Source organism: Balaenoptera physalus (assembly GCF_965194825.1).
Source record: "Balaenoptera physalus genome assembly, chromosome: 1".
Lineage (NCBI taxonomy): Eukaryota > Metazoa > Chordata > Mammalia > Artiodactyla > Balaenopteridae > Balaenoptera > Balaenoptera physalus.
The window spans coordinates 57,779,356-57,801,571 of record NC_138882.1 but is presented as its reverse complement, the minus strand read 5'-3'; the positions used below and the strand labels follow the sequence as shown (position 1 = coordinate 57,801,571).

General features: G+C 46.5%; 2 protein-coding genes across 3 annotated transcripts in view; one reads left to right on the top strand and one right to left on the bottom strand.

Moving 5' to 3' along the window:
- Positions 1–15,549, top strand: part of TNN (tenascin N) — a 204,934-nt gene extending 189,385 nt beyond the window's left edge. Inside the window, exons 23-24 of the mRNA XM_082439418.1 lie at positions 10,478–10,598; positions 13,573–15,549. The gene's annotated coding sequence lies outside the window, so the exon portion shown is untranslated. The remainder of the gene's footprint in view (positions 1–10,477; positions 10,599–13,572) is intronic.
- The window catches only part of TNR (tenascin R), a 426,185-nt gene continuing 411,503 nt past the window's right edge, over positions 7,535–22,216 (bottom strand). Inside the window, exons 19-23 of one of the 2 annotated variants that reach the window (XM_082437090.1) lie at positions 21,874–22,025; positions 20,352–20,448; positions 15,627–15,788; positions 10,836–10,999; positions 7,535–9,884 (exon numbers count right to left, since the gene is read on the bottom strand). In XM_082437090.1, the coding sequence (XP_082293216.1) occupies positions 9,765–9,884; positions 10,836–10,999; positions 15,627–15,788; positions 20,352–20,448; positions 21,874–22,025 (695 nt within the window). In that variant the 3' untranslated portion in view covers positions 7,535–9,764. Of the gene's footprint in view, positions 9,885–10,835; positions 11,000–15,626; positions 15,789–20,351; positions 20,449–21,873; positions 22,026–22,216 lie in introns of those variants that run through there. The other variant, XM_082437091.1, reaches the window with a different exon arrangement.

Here is a 22,216-nt window from a genome sequence, read left to right as displayed (position 1 = left end):
TTCATGCTGTTCCCTCCTCATCTTTCCCTCGGCTAATGCGTAGTGTCGTGAGACCCAGCCAGGCTGACCTCCTCAGGTAGTCTCCCCCGTGTCCCTGCCCCAGCCAGCTGGGGAAGAGCCTTTCTGGGTTTATGGCGCCTACCATACTCTGTCACAGTCATCTCTGTACTTCCTGGCTCTGCATGCCTGTAGAACTGAACTGCATGGAAGTTTCCCTCATGAACCCCCTCTTGGGGCTATTACCTTGCTGGGTCCCACCTAATGTTACCTGGAGGTTAGAGTTGATCTGACAATGTGCACTGGGACCAGTTTCAAGGGAGAGAAAGAGACAGTGTTATCCCAGGTAACCAAGTCTGAGAGGCGGGTGGTCACAAGGAGCTGGAGACTGACTGAGCCAGTGGGAGGCAGGCTCAGCGAGTTGGGCCTGTTAGATGTTCTCCACCGATGCCCATAGATGGCACTAGAGCCTTGGCGATCTGGCTGCCACTGGGCACTGCAGCCTTGAGGGAGCTGGATAATGAGTCAGTCTCTGTGGCTGATCAAGGGCTCAGAATCATAGACAGGACGAGTCCGGGTGATGCTGGGGCATCCAGCAGAGGCTGCCACCCAGCAGTGACATTTCCTGATGATAAATGCAAAGGGTGAGATGGAGAATTCAAAGTGAGTGGGAGATAGCGAAGGAAGAACGAGAGAGAGACGAAGAAAGGATAGAGGAGGAGGAGGTGGGGAGAAAGAGGTAGAGATAACGAGGCTATAATGAGAGAATAGGAACAGGGGAGGCAAGAAACACAGATGGAGTAGCAAGACATTGGGAATGAGATCAGCCTACCTGTGTTATTGTGATTTATAATAAATACATAGTTGTCTTCATCCACTGTTCCTGGCTTACAGCTCCCAAAACCCTTGGGATTTCCTAAAAGTTGAGAAGTGATAAAGGTGTCTTTCGTTATGTGAATGAGGTGACTTTTGGAAGCACCTAAGGATGGGGGCTGGTTGCCAAGAGAACCAACCACACGATTAGAGGCTTGGAAATTTCAGTCCCACCCCCTGACCTCCAGGGAGGGGAGAGAGAGAGGCTGGAGGTTGGAACAGTCACCAATGGCCAATGATTTAATCAATCATACCTATGTAATAAACAGCTAAAAGGACAGGGTTCGGAGAGCTTCCAGGTTGGTGAACAGATGGAGATTTGGGGAGAGCGGTGTGCCTGGGGAGGGCATGAAAACTCCGTTCCCCTTTCCCCATGCCTTGTCCTATGCATCTCTTCCATCTGGCTGTTTCTGAGTTATATCCTATTATAATAAACCAGTGATCTAGTAAGGAAAATGTTTCTCTGAGTTCTGTGAGCTGCTCTGGCAAATTAATCAAACCCAAGGAGGGGGTCTTGGAACCTCCAATTTGTAGCTGCCAACCAGAGGCACAGGTCACAACCTGGTCTTGAGACTGGTGTCTGAAGCGGAGGGCGGTCTCCCGGGGCTGAACCCTTTACCTGATTCTATTCCAGGTCGATAGTGTTTGAGAATCATTTGTTGGTGTGGGGAAGCCTCTACATACACGATGGGATTGGGTCCAGGAACCCCTTCACTACCCAAGAGGGTGATGCAAAGAAGATACTTTGGCGGAAGTGATGGGTGAACGCTGAGGGGTGGGGGAGGGGCCGGAGCAGAGGAGAAGGCTGGCCTGTCGGGAAGAAAGGTGCACCTCCGAGATTCCCCACAGGACTCAGCAGAAGCACGTCATTCCTTCAGGATCTTTTATTAACGTATAGAAAATGTGTTTAAAAAAGGAACTATACAGAGGCTAAAAGCAACCAGGACTAAAAATACTAGTTAACAATGGTTAACAAGTGGAGATTCCCGTCTTTGAGCTACAGTGCCGCGGAAAGATGGGGGAAATGGGTTAGTCCTCTCCCTTCCTCTGTCTGTTTTTAACGTTATTTTAGTTCATTTACGTGTGCATTGCCTGGGGAGTGTGTACTCCATTTCTTCTTGTTTTTTTTCTTCCTTCCAGTCTTTCTTTTAAGGAAATGCTTTTCCAGGCACATTGTAGCTACAAAGTGAGTAAACCGGTCTTTGTTATTTTTACCTGAAAAGGCTTGTTAAAAGTTAAAACGACAAACTCAAATTTGGAGGGACTGGAGGATTTGGTGTTTATGACTTCTCAGAACAACAGTCTAGAGACCATCAGGGTGGGTTCCAGCTGCCGAGCCCCAGGTAACAGCTCCCTCAAAGTCACGGTGACTTGCTTCGGGTACCTGGGAATTCCTGTGGGCCTGGAGTGTCTTTGAGGTTGGAATGATGGGATGGGTGTGTGGAATGAGAGGAAGGGGGAGTCTGTGTGTTAGCAGTAGCTTGTGAACCTTGGTCTATGGGGCCATGGTGCGAGTCTAGGCATCAGGGAGGTCATGGGTGGGGACGGAGAGTTGGCAGGGGAGCACTTTCTTGACTGACATGTTTTTGGAACCTGTGGTGTCTGCTGCATCTAACACAGAGGTCGCTGCTGCCCAAGCAGCCCCTACATGGGAGAGGACCATAAAATGCAGAGCTCTCCCCCAGGACACGTGTTCCTTTACATATAAATGTTGTTCAAATAAGAGACAGGGGCTCGTTTCTGGAGTTTGGGCCAGGCAGTGAAAAATACAAGTTACCAAGTACCAATTGCCTTCTAAGTTCCCCAAAGTAGCATCTCAAAGTAGCTGAGATTATAGTTCCTGTCTTCTGAGGCCCCCTGCCCCCTGGGAGGTGGGAGCAGGAAGGGAGAAGGGTAAAGAAACCAGGGAATGAGCAAGATTAATTTGTCTCCTGCCTTCTTCTAGCCTCATTCCTCAAAAGTTTCCACTGACATGTCCCTGCAAAGAACCATGAAGGTCCTAGTACCCCTGAGAGTCTGGAAGGAGGGAGCCCAAGTCAGTCTATAACTTACAGGTTTTAGCCTAAAAATTCTTGGCATTTCTGCATTTGATGCCATCTGCATTGCTTTGAATACATGAATGATATAATCCTTTTCCTCCCAAATTCAAGAGTAAAACTGACACTCCAGGAACACGTGCCATGCTTATTCTGGGGGCATTCCCCTCCTCAATCCTGGCCACGTCTTCTGCCTCAGTTTGAGAAGAATGACTCTGAAATTTCCCACTCTTCTGATGTTGGATGAGACGGAGGCTGCATATTCTCCAAGAAGTGGGGTGGGGGAAATAGTGTTTCTGTTCTGGTCTTTACCTTCCCCTCCCAACCCACTGTGACCCTCTCCTTCACCTCCCAAATTAAAAAAAAAAGGAAAAGGAAGAAGTTGCCAGGATGTTTCTTACTTCTGATGGTGAGGTTGAAGGTCCCCTGGAGTATGTGGCAAAAACTATGCAAGAACTGCCTTTTCTTAAAAGACAGAGAGGAGAGAGGAAGTGGCGTTAGAAGCCCCTGTGTGAGAATATTAGTAAATCCAAGATGGTGGCCACTTGGCTAAATAAATTTAAAGGGCTGCAGCCTCATGAAGCAGCAAAAGCATGGACTTTAGTTAGACAGAGAGCTTCCAATTATGGCTCTACTTAGCAGCTGTGTGACTTTGGGCATGTTACTTAACCTTCCCGTTCTTCTATTCTCTCATCTGTAAAATGATTAAACTTGAGCCAGGGTGTGGTGAAGATTTAACAGTGTGGTGAAGATTTAACAAAGTAATAGATGTCAAGCTCCTAGCACAGTATCTGGAAAATAGTAGGTATGCAATAAATACCATTTCTCTTAGTCTTCATCTGGGGAGAGAAAAATGAAAAAGCCTATGCCAGATCTGATCTCAGCTCTGTTACTAATTAGCTGGGTAAACTTGGGCAAGTTGCCTAACCTTTCTGGGCCTCAGTTACCTGGAGAATGAAATGAGGGGGATGGGTTAGATGATTTTCAGAGTCCCTTCCAGCTTTGAAGGTTTCCATATTTGCCTTTTGGAGGCTGTGTTGAGCTTATCAGTGTCAAGGACAAGATGTTAATAAAGAACGCAGGGTCTTCCTGGGGGCTGCCAAACCAGTGATGGGAAGAAAACAATAGTTCTCATCCATGCATTTGCCTCCTGGCCATGCACCTGGGCCCACACCCTCTCGTGGCTTCAGTGTTCCAGGCCTCCTGAGATGTTTGCACTGCCTCCCATGATCCCCTGATGCCAACGAGCCAGTGCCAGTACCTGGGAGAGCTGAGCCCGTGAGACCAGAAGGCTTAAACGAACTGGAAATTTAGCATCAGCCCAGCTTCACAGTCGACAATGAGTAGCTGTTTTATGAAGTTAACAGCGGACAGGGGTTTTCTGAGGAACAAGAGCTGTGTTATTTGGATGCTCTGCAATAGCCTTATTAAGCTTGGGGAAGGAGGGAGGATTTCCGGTGGGGAGAAAATGCAACACTGTCCAAACACTGCAAGGTTTGCCGAGGACATTTGGACAATGAAGTGCTGCAGGTGCAGTGAAGTCATGCTTCAGGCAAGGGGTGACCTTGAAAAAGGAATCAGAAATGCTGGAGATGGCAAGTCGGGCTTGTGGCTGCTGTGAAGGAAAAGCGAGGTCCGGGCAGACTGGTTGAGCAAGCAAAGAAAGCCCTTCTGCTTCTCACTTCTGTGCTGTGAAGGCCTCTGGTGCCTTCGTTTGGTGAAGTGGGTGAACTGACAGGAGGTCTGTGGGGAGGTTGGGGGCTAGAACTCAAGGAACTAATGCTGGTCCCTTTACCAGGGCTCCTCACGCCTGGTCTCTTTTTTTTTGTTTTTTGTTTTTTTTTTACTGTGGGACCATCTGTAGAAAGCTTGCTTTTTGTCTCCAATGACCCAGCAGCTTCTTTTTTATGTCATTTTGTATTTCACATTTAATTTTTTTCTTCCCAGCTGTTTCTCAAAGCTTGAAGAGCCCAGAATGGACATAAGTAAATCCAGTGTGGATACCATTAGGATGCACCAGACCCATTCTTTCAAATTGGACCTGAATCTACACCAACACATTCTTTATCCTAGAGTTTTTCCCTTACTTGTTTTTAGAGGTTTCCATTTGGCCTGTGAGTACTCCTTTGGCCTGGTAGTGCCAGAATGTTCCAGTATTGCTGAGGGAAACCGTATCCCATCTGTGTAGGGTTGGGTTATGGAAGAAACAAAGGTTTAGGGAAGCATTTAGTCAAAGATCTTCAGGGTCTTGGCCAAGGGACCCTAAGGTAGAGCCAGAGAGAGGCTATAGGTACAGTGCAGAAGCCAGCCCCGCGACTCACCTTTCCTCAGAGCAAAGAACCTCTCTGTTATTGTTGCTGGGAGGAAAACAGACCACCCAGGGAGGCTAAGCAGAGCTGAGTCAGCAGCTCTTGGTATCTGGAGCTTTGTGCAAGAGGCAGACTCCTAAACTTCACAGATTCACTCCAGCCCTCTGCAGTCCCAAGGCCCTTCTTGCAGCCATGGCAAGTTTGAGGCAAGTGAAAACAGATTACCCCACCCTCTTGGGATTATTGAAACTGAAGTGCGAATCTTTCTGAGGTTCCTTATCAAAGTTTTAAGAATGGACAGTGAGATGCAAGTATAGGGCCCCCTTTGGAGGGAAAGAAATGGAAGTAAGGGATTAGATTGAGTAGGAGTCTGGTGATAAGAAAGCAAGTGTAGAAAATCACATATCTTGAGTTAAGTGGCTCCACCTTTCCTGAAATTCTGGGTGGAGGTTAAAGAAGAAAAAGAAAAATGTTTTCATGCCCAAGGGGTATTTGCAAATCCAGGCTACCAGCTAGTCTATTTCAACCCCCTCAGCTTGGGCCCCCACTGTTCTCACAGATTCCATTTATCTTCTAGAGGAGAGGACAAAGGGGAACTCATAAACCCTCTCTCAACTGATGCTTTTAAAAGGGCTCTTTGAAAAAATTCCATAATGACCTTTTGTCCCTTAATCTACAGCTCAGTTCTGGGACTGGATTTTGAAGGTATAAATGTGATTAAGGATTGTTTGGTTTGGCATTGAGCTCATTGGCAACCTTGGTTCTTCAGGTTTGTCTTTGAAATAACAGCTTCACTGTGCAGAGAGCTGGTTGCTTCCCAGGTGGGAGGGCACAGGTGTTGGGTATCTTGCTACTCCATGAGTAGTGGAGTGGGAGCTGGTAGGTGAAGGGTAGGGTGGATTTAACTATTTCTGGAAGTTTGCTTTGCATTTCCTTGCTGCCATTTTTGTTGTTGTTTCTTTTACAAATCAGTTGGCCAGTTTTCCTGGGTCCTGGTTTGGTATGAGTTCTCCTGAAAACCTGGAGGCACTGGGTATCCTCAACCCCACTGTCAGTAGGTGACTGGGAGTTGTAAATGCCCCAGTGGTCACACTTAGCAAGTCTCCCTCCTCCAGTTAAATCTGTCTAAAGGCCAGCAGGAATTTTCCACAGATTTGTCGTCTCCCCCCTACCCCTGCCTCTTCACCTTCCAGATATAAGCCTGGAGAATGTGAGTTTACTGGGTTGGAAATTATCTGATGGGGAAATGCAAAAAGAAGAAACTGTCTGGATCTTAGGTCTAGGCAGTGAGTGTATCACAGTCATTGGTGGTAGGGTTTTTTTTTTTTTTTTTCTAAATACACATCCTGATGTGTCTGCAGTTTAACTGCCTCTGACCAGGGTCCACTTCTATTCCCTCTGAGTCCCTTGAGGGAAACTTTGGTGTGTGAGGGTGAGTGCTTTGTGAGTATTGCTTACTGGATCCACCCTTGGGAAGAGCACGGGTACTTGGAGGAACAGGATAAGAAGGAATGCATGAGTCTAGTTATGAAGCTTTGAGTCAAGTTGACCATGAGCCTTGGGGAGGTAATGGGCACAGTGTCTCTTAAAAATGGTGAAAATTTGTGAGAAAATCACTCTACTTAATAAAAGGAATCTATAAATCCTTTTATAGAATGTTGGGTGAGCTAATCTTTGAAGTTCCTTTCTAGCCTTAAAATTCTTTAACATGAATCTAGGCAATGCTGCTGATACTATTTATAAAAATGTTCCATAGGGTAAAATGATTCCAGTAAAAGACAGATTTTGGTTTCCACTGATGTTTCTTGGCTTTCACCTGAATTGACAACATGGAGACTCATAATCTTTTTCCGTTTCAGTTCCCTTGATGAGGTGGGCTGTACTGGCACTAGGTCCCTGGGTTCTGCTTTTATGGACAAAATGAGTTCAGCCACTTATTTGGCACAATCTTTTCTGCAATGTTTTCGTGTGTGTGTGTGTGTGTGTGTGTGTGTGTGTGCGCGCGCGCACCGCACACTTGTGTGTATATTTGACTGATGACTTCTGATTCTTCCTTTCTTTCTTTCTTTCTTTCTTTCTTTCTTTTTCTTTCTTTCTTTCTTTCTTTCTTTCTTTCTTTCTTTCTTTCTTTCTTTCTTTCTTTCTTTCTTTCTTTCTTTCTTTCTTTCTTTCTTTCTTTCTTTCTTCCTTTCCTCCTTTCCTTTCTTTCTTTCTTTCTTTCCTTCCTTCCTCCTTCCTTCCTTCCTTCCTTCCTTCCTTCCTTCCTTCCTTCCTTCCTTCCTTCCTTCCTTCCTTTCTTTCTTTTCCTCCCTCCCTCCCTTCCTTCCTTCTCTCTGTCTCTCTCTTTCTGTCTTTCATAAAGCAGGGCTTCTGGTGAATTTTCATTCACCAGAATGAAAAGCAGGGCTTAATTGTCCTCTCTCACCGATGCCAATTTCCATTTTCAGATCAAAGACTAGCCTTACTGACTGTCAAAATTGAAAGGGAAACCATTCTAGTCTAAACTTTCTTTCAACAGATGAGGAAACTGAGGCCCTGAGAGGTGAAACAACTGTCCTGATGTCATAGTGCCAACAAAGTGGCAGAGCTGGGCCTATTCCTGAGACGCCAGTTTCCTCCTTCAACATGCTTCCTACTGTTCATTGGTGACCCACTCCCTATCTAAATCTTATTTAATTAACGGGTTTCTTGAAAGAATTGTTTCTGTCTCTTCTTCCTTCCCCTAGTTTTTTGAAGCCCATGGTGAACTGAGAAATGGAACCTCCGTTTCCAGCACTGGTCCGGCAGTCACATCCACACCATGGCAGTGAACAAGGCCTTGAGGGTCTGCTAAAGGGAGAGTGCAAGTGGCAGCTGACTCCATCCTCATAACCTCAGAAGTGTGGTTGTCAGTCTGAGGGACTCTCCTTTCCTGGTTAAGAGAGTTTGGTTAGATTGTGGATGTTTCCATTAGAAAATTTCCAACTCTCAGGCTCATCCCATGATTGGTTGGGAAAGGCCCAGGATGCCCCAGTTTGACTAAATGTGGGCATTACAAAAAACAGAACTGGGGCCTTAAGGAAAAGGCAGCTGGGGAGACTGGGCATAGATTTTGGCAGATGCTGCAGGGATGCTTGCAGATGGCATTTGATTGGAGAAGTTGAAGGGTCATGGCGTTTAGAGCCTCCAGCTCTCTTGGGTTTAAAAATCAAATCATGCCAGTGAAGAGAGCACATCTCATAAAATGGGAGGTAGGCCCGCGCTCCTCCCCTCTTCACCTTTGGATTTCTAGATGTTATTTCCGCTGGCACTTTTCATTTTTACTCTCAAAGGCAGAATAATAAAAGAAGATGGAGAAAGGCTTCTCATGAGCTCACCTCATTAAGGAGGTCATTCCTGTTTCTCACAGGACCAAAAAAGAGGAGAAAACTGAAACCAAGACCCTAAAATTCCACCTCTTCCCAAGGATTATCAGTCAGGGAAATGGCTGGCTGGTCATATAACTTCTTCTGACTCTTATTAAGCACCCCCCCCCCACCCCGACCCCCAAGGAGAGCCTGGCTGAAGACAGGAATGAGGCCTTTCGTTTACAATTCAGGAAAAAAAAAAAAAAATCCATGACAAATAGGACCAGAAACAGAGAAAATGGAGCTAAGTGCGATCTGTGTTCCCCATGGAACTGGTCATCTCAATGGCGGGGGCCCTGATTTCTATTTCTTCTGTCCTTTCCTCCATGCCTGACCCCAAATTGCTACAAACCACAACTGTCTCCCCCTCCCATCTTCAAAGAAAGTTGCTGTCTGTGACCCGAGGGAGGGGCAGGGACTTATGACCCCTAGGTACACAGCTGCTATGCAGCCCAGGCTAGGGGCAGGCAACACCTTGGGAGCTAGAATCCAAAACAGTGGTTGCACTTGTGGGGCTGTAGGGGGTCTAAGGGTTAGGGTGGAAGTGGGCAAAGGATGGGTTGGCTGGAAAAAAGGCCACTACTCTTGAAAGGTGACAGGACACTTGGCTGGTAAGAGTAAGAGTGTCAGATGATAATCTTTGGCCCGTTAGAAAGGCCTTGGGTTATTGGGACGGGGTGAGGTTAATCTGTTTCCTTTTAAGGGGACTTGTTGGCAAAGCTTTCTTGCTGAGGCCTCTTCTCTGGGCTGGGGTGAGAACCTGGCCATCCAAGGCAGTGACCAGAGCACAATACCTGGAAGTGAAGGGCATCTCAGAAGGAGGGCAGCAAAGAAGGCACATGCCTGTCACCGTCACAGAGTCTGACTCCAGGATTTGCCTTTAAATTGGTCTTTTAAGAAAACGTCTCACTTTTCCTCCTTGGTGGGAAAAGAGGGGCAGGTTAAGGATGACTGGGTAGGAGGGAGCATGGAGACAGAGGGTCAGGCCCGGGGGCAGCAGAAACCATGAGCTGCTGATTCTCAGCTGATTCCTGCTACATCCTGCTTCCTTCAAACGCTCTTAATATGTTGCAAAGCATTACTATGTCCCCCACCCCTTGTTTCATATTATAAAATACAAACAAATGACAGAAAAGGTCAGTTGGCTCGCAGCCGCCCACTGCTTAGAACTGCAAGGACCGCCGTTTCCTCCCCGCCATGAGACGGTGGCTGTAGGGGCGCATCTTCATTTCCACGAAGGGGATGGAGAACTCGTGGCCTTTCCAGTGGTACCAGTTGATCCCCTGGGAAGGAGAAAGATAAGCATGTCAGATCACCCCTACCCCCTCAACGGAAGTGCCAGCTTGAAAAGATAGGGGATAATGAGAGTGGAGAATCCAAGGTGTGCATTAATCATTTCCCATTAACATGAAGCTTGTGGCTGAGTTCCCAAAAAGGGCAAAAGAGCAGAAATTTGTTTCTAGCTTTTCTCTTTAGACATTGCCAGTGGCCTGGGTCTATAATGGGAATGTGTTGCAGGTCATTCCTTATTGCAGGCTTTCTGGTTTTGGCTTTCAGGATTTGCACGCATCTGCAGTAACTAGTGTTGAATTTCAAATTCCCAACAGTATAGAAGCATTTCGAAGAGCATAACTGTGTTTGACTGCTCACTCCTGATGGGAGAGTCAGGTGGTTTCCACCTATCAGGTGACCAACCATCTGGGTTTGCCCAGGACTGAGGGGTGCCCTGGCTGCTAGCCTTTCAGTGCTAAAATTGGAGAGGTCCCAGTTGGCCCAGTTGGTCACCCTATCACCCAACCCAGCCTATGGACTTGTGGTCTCTAATGGGGAAAGACAGTCCCGTTTACACTGCTATTTCTGATCTCTCCCTTCCTAGGACACTTCTTTGGATGAAGCTGAGCCTCTGAAGCTGTCCCTGAACTTGATAAGCTTTTCATGGGATATGCTAGATGAGGAAGTGAAATGGGACTTGACTGGTTGTCAAGGGCTTCTCTGGGGTGAGTTCCAGCTCCTGAGTCCAGGTGCCTCCCTTTTCTTCCTCTGGCTTCGACTCTGTCCTGCTCTTATCCCAGTGTCTGCATTACTTTCCTCTTTATGAGAGTCCTTTCTCAACACTCTGAGTGTATCTTTTTAAAAGGGAAATATAAGACCCACCTGTGTACTTAGAACATAAAGCCAAGGGACGTGGGCTGCACGGCTCTGGGTCATTCATGCAGCGGCAGAGCTTCACCCACCTGGCTGTGCCTGGACTCCCCGTATTTCCCATTGAGGTTGGTCCGGTGGCAGTTCTTATACCACCAAGCCCCCTTGTATGACATGGCACAGTTGGTAACTGCAACATCATTGTCTCTGTCCTCTGTGGAGAAAGGGCGGCCCTGATGATAGCTGAGGGAGTCCCCTGGAAAAAAGACACATTCATGAGGCCGTCCAGCCTGTTGTTCTTTTGTCAGGATGTTCTGGACATTTGACCCATGCCCAACAAACCTGGTGTCCGCTTAAGAGACCTTCCACTCATCTCTCTGTTCCTATCTGGCTCCTCAGCCTGGCTGCACTGAGCTCTTACTCCACCTACCCCTTGGGTCCACTACTTCCGGGCTGCTCTCCCCAGCTCATTACAGTAAGTCCCCTACATATGAACCTTCAAGTTGCAGACTTTCAAAGATGCGAACGTGTGTTTGCACGTCCAATCACGTAAGTTAGTTCACATGTCTGGCGTACATTGTCACATGCGTGCATCCTCTCCAAGTAGTTGTGCTTTTGTGTACTTTACTGCACAGTACTGTATAGAGTACAGTAGTACAGTATCTTTATTTCTTGCCTGTTCACTCGATGCCAGCCCCTGTATGCCAGTTGTTGTACTGTACTACTGTACTTTTCAAGGTACTGTACTGTAAAATTAAAAATGTTTATTTTTGTGTGTGTTTGTTTTTTATGTATTATTTGCGTGAAAAGTATTATAAACCTGTTATAGTAGAGTACTATATAGCCGACTGTGTTAGTTGGGCACCTAGGCTAACTTTGTTGGACTTAACGAACAAATGGGAGTTACGAATGCGCTCTCGGAATGGAACTCGTTTGTATGTAGGGGACTTACTGTGCCTCATTCCCCTGGCCTTCTGCTCAGAACTCTGTCCACTCAGCTCCACCCCACCATCCCCGTCTGTTTCTTTCAGGCCAGCACTGGGACGCAGACATTCACGGCTCCTTTTGTCTCAGAGGAGACCGTGATGAGCCATGGCGACCTGGGCCAGTCCGGGTCACCACCGTGCAGCCTGGCTTTCTCCATGGCTCATCAGGCCCAGTCAGCTCACACCCAGTATCCCCCTGTTCAGAACTTGGGGCCACATGTGAAGAGGGGCATTAGCTAACTAGAGTTCCTGTCCACAGGAAACAGGATGGTAAGAAAATCCTAACCATGTCGGAGGAGAAGTGGTTGGGGAAACCAGGGCTGTATCTTGGGGAAGAGCAGGCTTGAAGTGGGGAGACAGTGTCCATTATCACTGACTCCAAATATTTGATGGACTGTTGAGTAAACAAACAAACAATCCCCCCCCCCCCACAAAACAAAAACTCTTTGGGAAAGTATGAGCATCAGTAGGCAGAGACTGCCAGGTGGCATATTTGGGCTAAATATATGAGGAGAAATTAGCTAAATTTTAGAGCTGTTGATAAATGGTATATACTATTTGGAGATATGGAGAGATCTCTATTCTTAGAGGCTGGGTGTTCTCTTGTTGGGATGTTATGCAGGGGACTCATATGAATTGAGTATTTGAGGTGAGGTATCAAACTGTAATTAACTTATACCTACTGGCCAAACTTTTGGCAGGATTTGTGGTTAGAAATGTTGTGAAGGGGCTCACGCTATTGAATGAGTGTTGTCTTAGATGCTTCTGAGGTCACTTTAAGCCAGGATAGGTCATAGTTCTGATCCTGTGGCTTCCGAGTCCGCACTCACAGTGGCCACTCAATGCCTCCAAGTGCTTCTGGCCACAACTTAACTCTTAGGAAGATGATCTTTGTTTTATGGGGAAGCCTGATTCCTTCAGGCCAGTTGGGTCCCTAAGTCCATATGTCATTATTTCTATCCCATCTTTTTCATTTCCCCCTCCCAGTCTCTAAAAAACCAGGCTTTGTGTCCACCCAGAGCTAATCCCACTACCTGCAACTCATTCTTTCTCATGTCTTCCAGGTCCTGGAGAAGGCAGAAAATATTTCTTATTTTTTCCTTTTTATATATATATATATATATATATATATATATATATATATATATATATATATACACACACACATACATACATACATATATATATATATATATTAGGGTTTTCATCTCCTCTCACCCTAACTCATACTCATATCCTTTGCCTTAAAAAATCTTGAATTAATCCTACTCTCTAAAGACCCTTTCTTTACCATCAATTCCCTATGTTGTCTCTACCCACGTTCCTACCTTCTCATCTCCTGCTTGTCTCCCTGTAATCTAGAAGCTGCCCTCATTACTCCCTTGGAACAGTTCTCTCCCACTTCCACTCTGTTGTGCTTTCTGCACATCAGTACATTATCTAAGTCTTGGTTTTTCTCTCTCAAACTGCTATTCAGATTTGTACTTTTCTCTTAATTTCTAACATCAGTCAAGTCTCCTATGATCTCCTACCAGGATTAATGCAGCAGCTCCAGCTGTTCTCTGTTCTTCACTCAGATTTACTTTATCCTATTTATGGCTGTCACTTTGATCTTCCTAAAACCCCACATCCATTGTGTCACTCAGGACCCACCGTGGCTCTCCGCTGCCCACCATATTAAGACAGAACTCCTCTGCCCCCTCGGTTTTAAGGCTCTCCAGGGCCTGGCTCCACCCACTTTCTTTTTTATTCTTTCTGAACTCACACCCTGTCCTGGACAGCCAGGCCCTTTGCACTTTCCCTCCCTCCACAGTAACTGCTCCTTTTGTGATTTTTCTCCCAGGATTTTCCTTCCCTGGAATGTTTCCTTTACCATCAGGATCCCAGTCAAACGCCACTGCCTTCGTGAAGCCTTTTTCAACCACCCAGAGCCCGCTTCTCTGAATGCCCGGTAAACTGGGAGTGAGTACCATTCATTTTGTGATGAGTTGCTTCTTAATGGGCTGTTTTTGTAAATGGATGTTTAGTTCTTGCAGAGGTCATGTCTTACGCTTCTTCTGAGCCCTCACAATTCACACAATGAACTTTTAGGGGTTGCTCAACAACCTTTTATTGATAACTTGACTTGGAATTTTCAATTCTAATCCAATTAGAGTCCTGGTTAGAGACTTGGATTTTTGTAGCCTTGAGAACAACGGAGATGGGAGAAGGGGCTGAACTTGGAATTGGAGGCCATGGGATGGATTGTTGCCAGAAGGTCCAGTAAAAATGAGCAACATATAAGATAAAGGCCAGGGAACTTGGGCAATAGTAAATGCCAGAGAGAGGATGGGCTTTTCCTCCCTGGAGACCTTCCAATCTGGAAAGAACAACCGTTGTGTGAAGTTGCCCAGAGAAGGGGGCAGCCTACATAAGCCTAGTTTCTCATCTTTTGAAGAAGATGAACGGAATATATGACATAAGAGGTCAGACTGCAATTAATTTATGATGATTGGCCAAATTGTTGGTGGGACTTGCCTCTGAGACATGACAGTAGAACACAGTCCAACAGTTACGACCTCCATGGGGCCCGGTAGCGAGATAGAGCTGCAACAGGGGCTGCAGCAGCTGGGCCCAAGTTAGACAGGTAAGAGCATAGGCCTGGAGCAGGTGAGGTGGAGGGAGGGAGGAAGGCCATGTAAAGAAGTGGGAGGGCTTGCTTCTCTTTCTGTGGGAGAAATAAGAACTGCTTTTCTGCAGGCACGATTCTAATCTTAGGGAGTGGTTGGTATCAGGTTATTTTTGCAATGATTTAGTCTGATATTTTGTTTAATACACTCCATTTCAATGGCTATTTTATGCCCAAAGTGTGGTAAATTGGATCTTTTGTTGGGGCACTTCGGGCAGGTCTGATTGCCACTGGGAATGATCTCCCATATGAAAAACAACAAGGGAAAGTGTGCCTTCTCTTTGGAGTAACAGTACCTGGCTGAGCAGAGAAATAACTGAGCAGATGCAGTCGTTGGAGAGGCAACACTTGGATGATCTTCTGAATTCCAAGAGTTATAAAAATGTTGCTAAATTTATATCCTAGCATTTAGCCCTATAATTGGAGTTAATGAAAGGACCAATAACTCCATGTACCAAATAGTGGAATATTTGGCAAAACAGGTTTTAGGAAATGTGCTATAAGAGAACCCTGGAAATAGATGGGCAAAGCCTAAGAAGCAGACTGGATATTATGTTCTGATAAAACTATTAATGCAACAGAGCTTATAGAGATGGTTTTGGTCTACTTAGTGGAAGTGCCATAATAATCTATACAGAAAACATGACCATGTATGGGGTTCTCGTGGAGGAATGAAAAGGAATGTGGCCCATGGGGAACATTTAGAGCTGTTGTGTGCTCCTTGATGGAGGAGTTATGGTGACTGCTGATGGAGGGGAGTAGAGCTCAGAATGGGGGGAATCTGTCTTATTTTTATTAGTTCAAAGGTGGTTTTCCTAGATGTCCTTACAGGGGAGATTTCTACCAGACAATAGATGATTATGCTGTCACTGGATAAGAGCCTATATTGATTAATCTAGACAAGAAAAATAATCCTTCACCCTCACATTGTACTTTTTTTGGTTAACTTTAAAAGCACTTTCGCTCTATTTGTCACATTTCTTTCCTGACTGCTCTGTGAACTAGGACAGGCATCATTATTAAGATTTTCCAGATGAGGAAACTGAAGTCCTGAGAAATTGATTTCAGGTCACCTGAGTGGTGAGGGGCAGCGTGGACCAGAGGCAGTGCGCCAGCCCTCCGCCCTCCTCCTTGGCTAGCGGGGAATTCTGCAGCTCAGGCCTAGAACATGGGGGCTCGGTCCTGCTGCAGGCCCACTGCCCTCAGGGGGCTGCTCGGGGCCAAGGTACCTGCGGTGCCGTTATAGCCTCCTATGCGGAGTTTGTACAGGCTTCTGCTGCCCTCGACAGAGAACTTGTCATAGTAGGCGAAGGCGGCGTCCTGGCCGTCACGCATGTCCACGCGCAGCTCATAGCGGCCCTGGGACGTGATCCAGTGTATGTTGTCCAGCCCTGTGGAGAAGCGCAGAGAACGCAGTCAGCCTGGCCTCAGTGGCTTTGGAAATGGGAGGCAAAATGCGACTATGGCCTCAAAACAGATGTTCTGGGAAAGAGGAGGGGTACTGGGATTGCTTTTGCCTTCAGTCCTTCCCAGGTTGTTATCAAACAGACCCTACCAGACTGAATTTCCTCCTGCAAAAAGACCAGACCAGTTCTGCTGATGAGTTCCCACCGCAGGTCAGCTCAGGGGTCCTACCATCTAGTCATGACCCAGTACCGGACAAGCCCTGAGCCTCAGGATTCCGGGCCCTGTCCCCCCCGCCACCTCCCACTGCACACCATGGTGTTAGTTGAAGATGACAAGAGGCATCACATAGGTGTGAATTCTTTGGTGTGAGTGATAGGAAGCAAGAGGTAGAAACACTGATCAGAGTAATTCACAGTAGGCCCTCGGGGTCCAGGATATCCTACCATCTCCTAGTAGCCTGGGAGGGGGTTCCGGCCACCTTTAATTACACTGCCCCTTGTTCTCTCAGCCTCCAGCCCTCCTGAGGCTCCCATAACTGGGTCAGAGAATATTGTCACCTGTCTCCTAACTCCAGTTCTTTTCTCTCTAATCTACTTGCTATATCTTGCACTGCTACGTCTTCACTCGTCTTTCTGGGCAATTACCCTCCCTCACCCACTCCCTCCTGGGCCTCTAAGCTTCCCAGGCCTTGGTCTAATAGATTCTTGTAAGGTGCAGACCCCGTGAGTCCAGAGTTAGGCAGAGCCCAGCTCTTCCTTGGTGCTGTTTTCTCATATGTATTTTCTTGTCTCTTTGCCCTGGGTGGCTGTGCTCTGGGACTTTCTGATTTTGACTACCTGCCCAGACTTTGAACCACTCCCCTCGCATTGCTGGTGACCTTTGAGTCCTCCTGATTTCTACCTGCTTACTGAACTTGGGTCCTCTTGCTTTACTGTGACATTTGATATCTATCAGAGTATACCATGACTTAGAATAAAAAAATTTGCAGAGATGGAAGGGATTCTAGAGATTACTTAGGCTAGTCTCTTTGTGTTGTGGAAATGGAGGCTGAAGTCCAGAGAAGTGAAATGACTGGCTGAGGGTCACCTCGATCTTTCTGTTTCCCTGTCCTGTTTGAGAGTTCAAGCTTTATGTTAAGTTATACGTTGAAAGCTGTTTGCTGTTTGCTGTGTGCCGGGTTGTTGTTACCCTAGACTTGTGCTTGTGTGGATATGGTGGATCCTGGTGGTGCCCTGCCCGGATGCCCTTTATTTTTTTATTTTGTACTGTTTTTATTTTGAAGAAGGGAGATGTTACAGCATGTTTTCTAGTATAGGGGAAAATTCAATGAAGAAGTAGAGAGAAGAGAGAATTGTCAGAGGGGGAAAAATGGTCCTTCAAAGGCAAGTGGAAATAGGAGCCAACACACATCTGGAGAGTTTGGTTAGATCACAGACAGTCCAGATGCCCTTTAATTGGACAGTGGACATAGCCCCCAGCTGCTAACAACTCACAGCTGCCTCCTTCTTGGATCATTGCCCTTGACCAAACAGGAGTTGCTCTACTCTGGAAGTTACCTGCTCCCTCCCCCATGCCTTGGGGCAGACCTCCATCAATACCTGATGTGGAGGTACCAAATCCCAGCCCCCTTGCCCCACTGGGGACCAACTCTGAGGAGCAATTCATGCTCCAGAGCTTCCCTGAGGATCAGGCTGAAGCTAATCTCCCACCAAGATCCCACTGTTGAACATTTCCCCCTGCTCTATGCTACTTCCCTCATTCCCCGTCTGAGAGCACTCCCCTGACAAATCACTTGAACAATCCCTGTCTCAGGCTTTGCTTCTAGGGAACCCAACTTACAACGTAAACCATGGGTCAGGGTGTTACGCCTAACCTGAGTATTGTCACCGAACTACACATCACCAGGCTGTGCTTCTATTTAAGAGCCCTCCCCGGCTCCCTATTACCTATGGCGTTGAGTCAAACCTTCTCTTCCCCACTTTAGGTACCACAACATGCCTTTGTTCAACCCACCTTACCTCATTTTCTTCTTTCCCTGAGCTGCATCTTTGCTCTGGTTGGATGGTTTTTCCATTGTCCCGTTTGCACATGTCAAAAGGATCCCTGCCTTCCCTCTTTTCTTGTGTGCTTCCCTCCTGCATTCTTCTTACTCATCCCTCAATGTCTTCTCCAGGAAGCTGACTCTTCCTTCTCTGAATATCTGCAGCCTTCTTGTCAGTAGCTCATAGATTAGTACAGTGTTTCCCAATGTGGGAGGGCATCTCTGATGATATGAGAAGTAGTTGGGGAATAAGGACTAAATAACTTTGAACATGTAGGGAGAAAGATATTTCCAAACTCTCTCTTTTTCTTAATAGATTAAGGGGAAACTTTAACCCTGATCCTAACAGTAACTCTCAGTCTCAGTTTGGATCTTGTACTTTGTGGTTTACACCCAACACTTTCTAATCTCCATTTTTAGTACCACCAACACAGCAACAACTGGCATTTAATAATATATATACTGTTTTCTTTTCATTGCGTTTATTTTTGAGACTCCCTTTTATTTATGGCACATGATGACTAGCTTTCCATTTTTGGCACTGCTGTAAAGTTTCTTTCACAAAACAGTAGATTTCTTTAAAAAAACAAGCGAGATATAGAAAATTCAAGTGCGTGATAGTTCAGATATTTCCCAGATATGGTAAAAATTGTGAACGTGGTGTACCGTAGCTGAGGTTTGGGAAACATGAGCACTGTCTGCTATGGGTGCATTGATTCCTGTGCTTTATACTTATCTCCCAAGCTGTTTGTAAACTCTTAGAAGGTAAGGATATTTTCCGATTTACTTGACTTCTCTTTCAATGTTTTTATGTGATTTTTACCTTATATTTTTTATTATGTTCAACAGCAAATACAGATCTGGGCATCTAATAGGCACTCAATAAATTCTTATCAATTGATTGATTGATTGATTGTTATCTACTCTTTAGGTACCTACTATCCCCAGCCACTGTGATAGGTAATGAGGTTAAAAATGAATATGGTTTGGTCCCAGTCCTGAAAGAAGTTTACATAGTATAGTCAAGAGAGACAGAAAGGAAAATGGATGCTGATTTGGCCCACAAAAGAGAAAGTAGCTAATTCTCCCACAGGCAAAGGGTGAGAAAAATGGGTAGGATAGGTCCTATGGAGGAAGAAGAGGTTAGCTGGGCCTTTGAGTATGCACAGAGCACAGCAAGGTGTATGGAGGAGGGGGAGAGTTGGATGGCAGTGTTCCTTGCAGAGGAAACATTAGTGATTGTAAGGGTTTGGAGTTTGGGGTGGGGAGGGATAAATTGGGAATTTGGGATTAACAGATACACACTACTATATATAAATAGATAAACAACAGGACCTACTTATAGCACAGGGAACTATATTCAATATCTTGTAATAACCTATAATGGAAAAGAATCTTAAAAAGTATGTGTGTGTGTGTGTGTGTGTATATATATATAACTGAGTCACTTTGCTCTACACCTGAAACATTGTAAATCAACTATACTTCCATAAAAAAAGCGTTTGGAGTTTGGTGTTGGTTGGGAGGTGTAGGGAAGAGGAGCAGGGCTCTTGGTGGTGGGGAGCAGGCCCAAGAGGAGGGCCTTGTGCCATAGCTAAGGTGTTTAGTCTTCACGTGCTGGTGATGGGGAGCGGTTTAAAAGTTCTACAAATGGGGTTAGCCGTTGCTCAGATTTTGGCGTGAGGGAGATGATTCTCCTGGCCATGTGGACAATGGGTGGTCCAGGAGGCAGGAAGGCCAGTTAGGGGTTGTTATATGAGCGTCCAGGAGAAAGACGTTGAGGCTAAGTGGGATAGTGACAGGGGAGAGAGAGAGGAGACCACGAATACAGAACACAATTATCCGCCTTTCCCCTGCCTCCCTTTATAATCACTGTGAAAATCCAACCAAGAGGGAGATGCAGGGAAAAATAAATTTACTACTTTCTGGGATTGGCTCCACTACCATCTGCCTGGGTCAGGTGTGTGTTTATCTTCTCACACCAGTTCAGTTCTCAATCTACACCTCCTGCTTGTGTCAGACCTCTAGGAAATTGCCGGTCACCTCTAATGTCATTTTCATTTTTTCCCTTCCCGTCCCAAGTCAGTAATAACATTCTTCCAAGGAACTAGAGCCAAGTGACTGCCTCGTTTCTCTTCTGACCTGCAGGCTGGCTGGCTGGTGCCTGGCTTCTGAGAGATGACCAGCCATCCTGTTGCTCCCTCTGCCCCGTTCCCTCACCAGGCAGCTCTCTCCCTTTGTAAAAGTTGCCTCATGTCAAGACCCATCAGCATAAGAGACTATTAATGAGGATGGGAAGAGACAGAGCAAAGAGGAAAACACCACACCAAGATAGAAACAGATCAATAGTGGAGCCTAACGGAGCAAGAGGTACTGAAAGCAATTCACGAGCTGTCAGCTTCTCAACGGACACAGGGTTTCTGATAATCCCAGGTGGACACAGAAAGGAGAGAGATGGACAAAGAGCCCGAGCTGCATTCCAAGGGAAACAAAAAGGAGGCATTACCCAGCCAAAACTCATCCTCCAGGTTCCCGAAGCCAACGCGGTACTCAGCCCATTTCCGGAAAAAATCAGTTTGGCCATTCTGCCGCCTCTGGAATACCTGTGAAGAGAAAGAGGGGGAATGAAGAAAATGCTAAGGAAAATAAACTCTAACGAGTGAAACTGCTATAACTGGGTTTTATATCTGCAGTGACAAAGATTCTCAGATAAGCGGCACTGCAGTACGGAGCTCGGTATTTGCACAGCAGTCGTAGGAGATGCTCAGAGCCCTTCTCTGAAGCGCAGGGGCGCTTGATGAATAGGCCAGGGTGTAATGTTGACACTTATTTGCACCCCTGCAATGTAGAAAGGATATGAGGCCCCCAACTAGTCAAGGGAAATAGGCTTGGCTCTCAAATTAATCTTTTTGCGCCACAGAATGCAGTAGAAAGCATTTCTCGCCAAAAGAATGGGACCAACTTCAGATCAGCTAGGAACTGTCATCATCCTATTTCAGGCAAAGCAATTGCATATCATTCACTTTCCGAGCTGTTTAAGTGCTAATTTCATTTACCCTCCAATACATCAGCCTCGACTTCAATCTCCAATTATGCTTTAAGAAGAAGGCACAAATATGTCAGAAACATAAAAGAAAATGCTTCCCAAGAGTGGCTGTTATGAGCACAGCCACCATTTAACTCCATTCAACAACTATCTATTTTGCACTGTGAAAAATCCGGCGCTGTGTGTTGGTGCTAGAGGAGGGATCTGCAGGAGGAGGAGGGTGGGCTGGGTTTCCATCTGCACTGCCTGAGCTAATGCTGCTCTGCTTGCAGGCCAGGCTGCCGGAACTCGTCCATCTGCGTAGTGGCCTGTACTGATGTGTGAGGCCATTCGCCAGGCTGCCCTTGCGCTTCTTTCGGTACGGCCCTATCAGACATGGGAGGAGGGTGGTGACCGGAAATGGTGTCTCTCTTTTCCCCACCGCTTCTCCTCCCTGAAGGCTATGACAGCTCTGGGGAAGAACCAGAGAGGCCAGGGAAGGATGGGGACAGGGGTGGCCTTTGTAACTAGAGGGGGCTATCCGGGTTCTGCCCCTCATCTGCTCCGCCATATGTAATTCTCCAATAGAAAGATCCTAATCATCTCTGCATAGAGACTCACCTCCTCCTGCAGGGGACTCATCTCCTCTATTTCTTTATTATTTCCGCAGTCTTCCATCAGGCAAGACCCCTGGGCCTCTCTGAGCCACTACTCCCTTTCCCTCCTGCATGAACTATCCCCACAGAAGGAGCAGTTTTCCTGGGGCTTCCTCACTGGGCTGGGCCACTGCAGCCTCGATATTCTTATTCCTTCCTCTGCCTCACCAAACCTTTGGGCTGCTGAGCAAGGCCCTGAGGACAATGCAAAGCCCCAGGTTGGGCATGAGGGGAGTGGGTGAAAGGATGGCCAGAGGATGGTGAAGTGTGGATGGATGGGTGCTGAGCCAGGTGGACTGAAGCATCAATGATGCTGGTGGGCACGGAGAACAGCCGCAGGTACTTACAATCCAGCCACCCCCGTCGGTCGTCATATCGCAGTACACCTGTAACTTCCGGCTTAGCTCTCCATTGAGGAAGATGGTGTAAACCCCGCTCAGAGTGTCTCCGTTCATCAAATGCTGGGCACAGTCTTGAGGATGAGGGAAGACCCGGCCCCCTGCACAAGAAAAGAGGCAATTTCCAGAAAGGGTCCTTCCTCCCACTATGCATAAGAGCCCCTTGGATCAGAGAACAGTTTAGAAGGTCTCGCGGTACTTCATCAAGAGCTGTAAGGAATCCTCACTGAATCTGTGTATGAATCCTGCATCATCTTGCATTCCCTCTTTTCAACTGATGTTGGGTTTATCA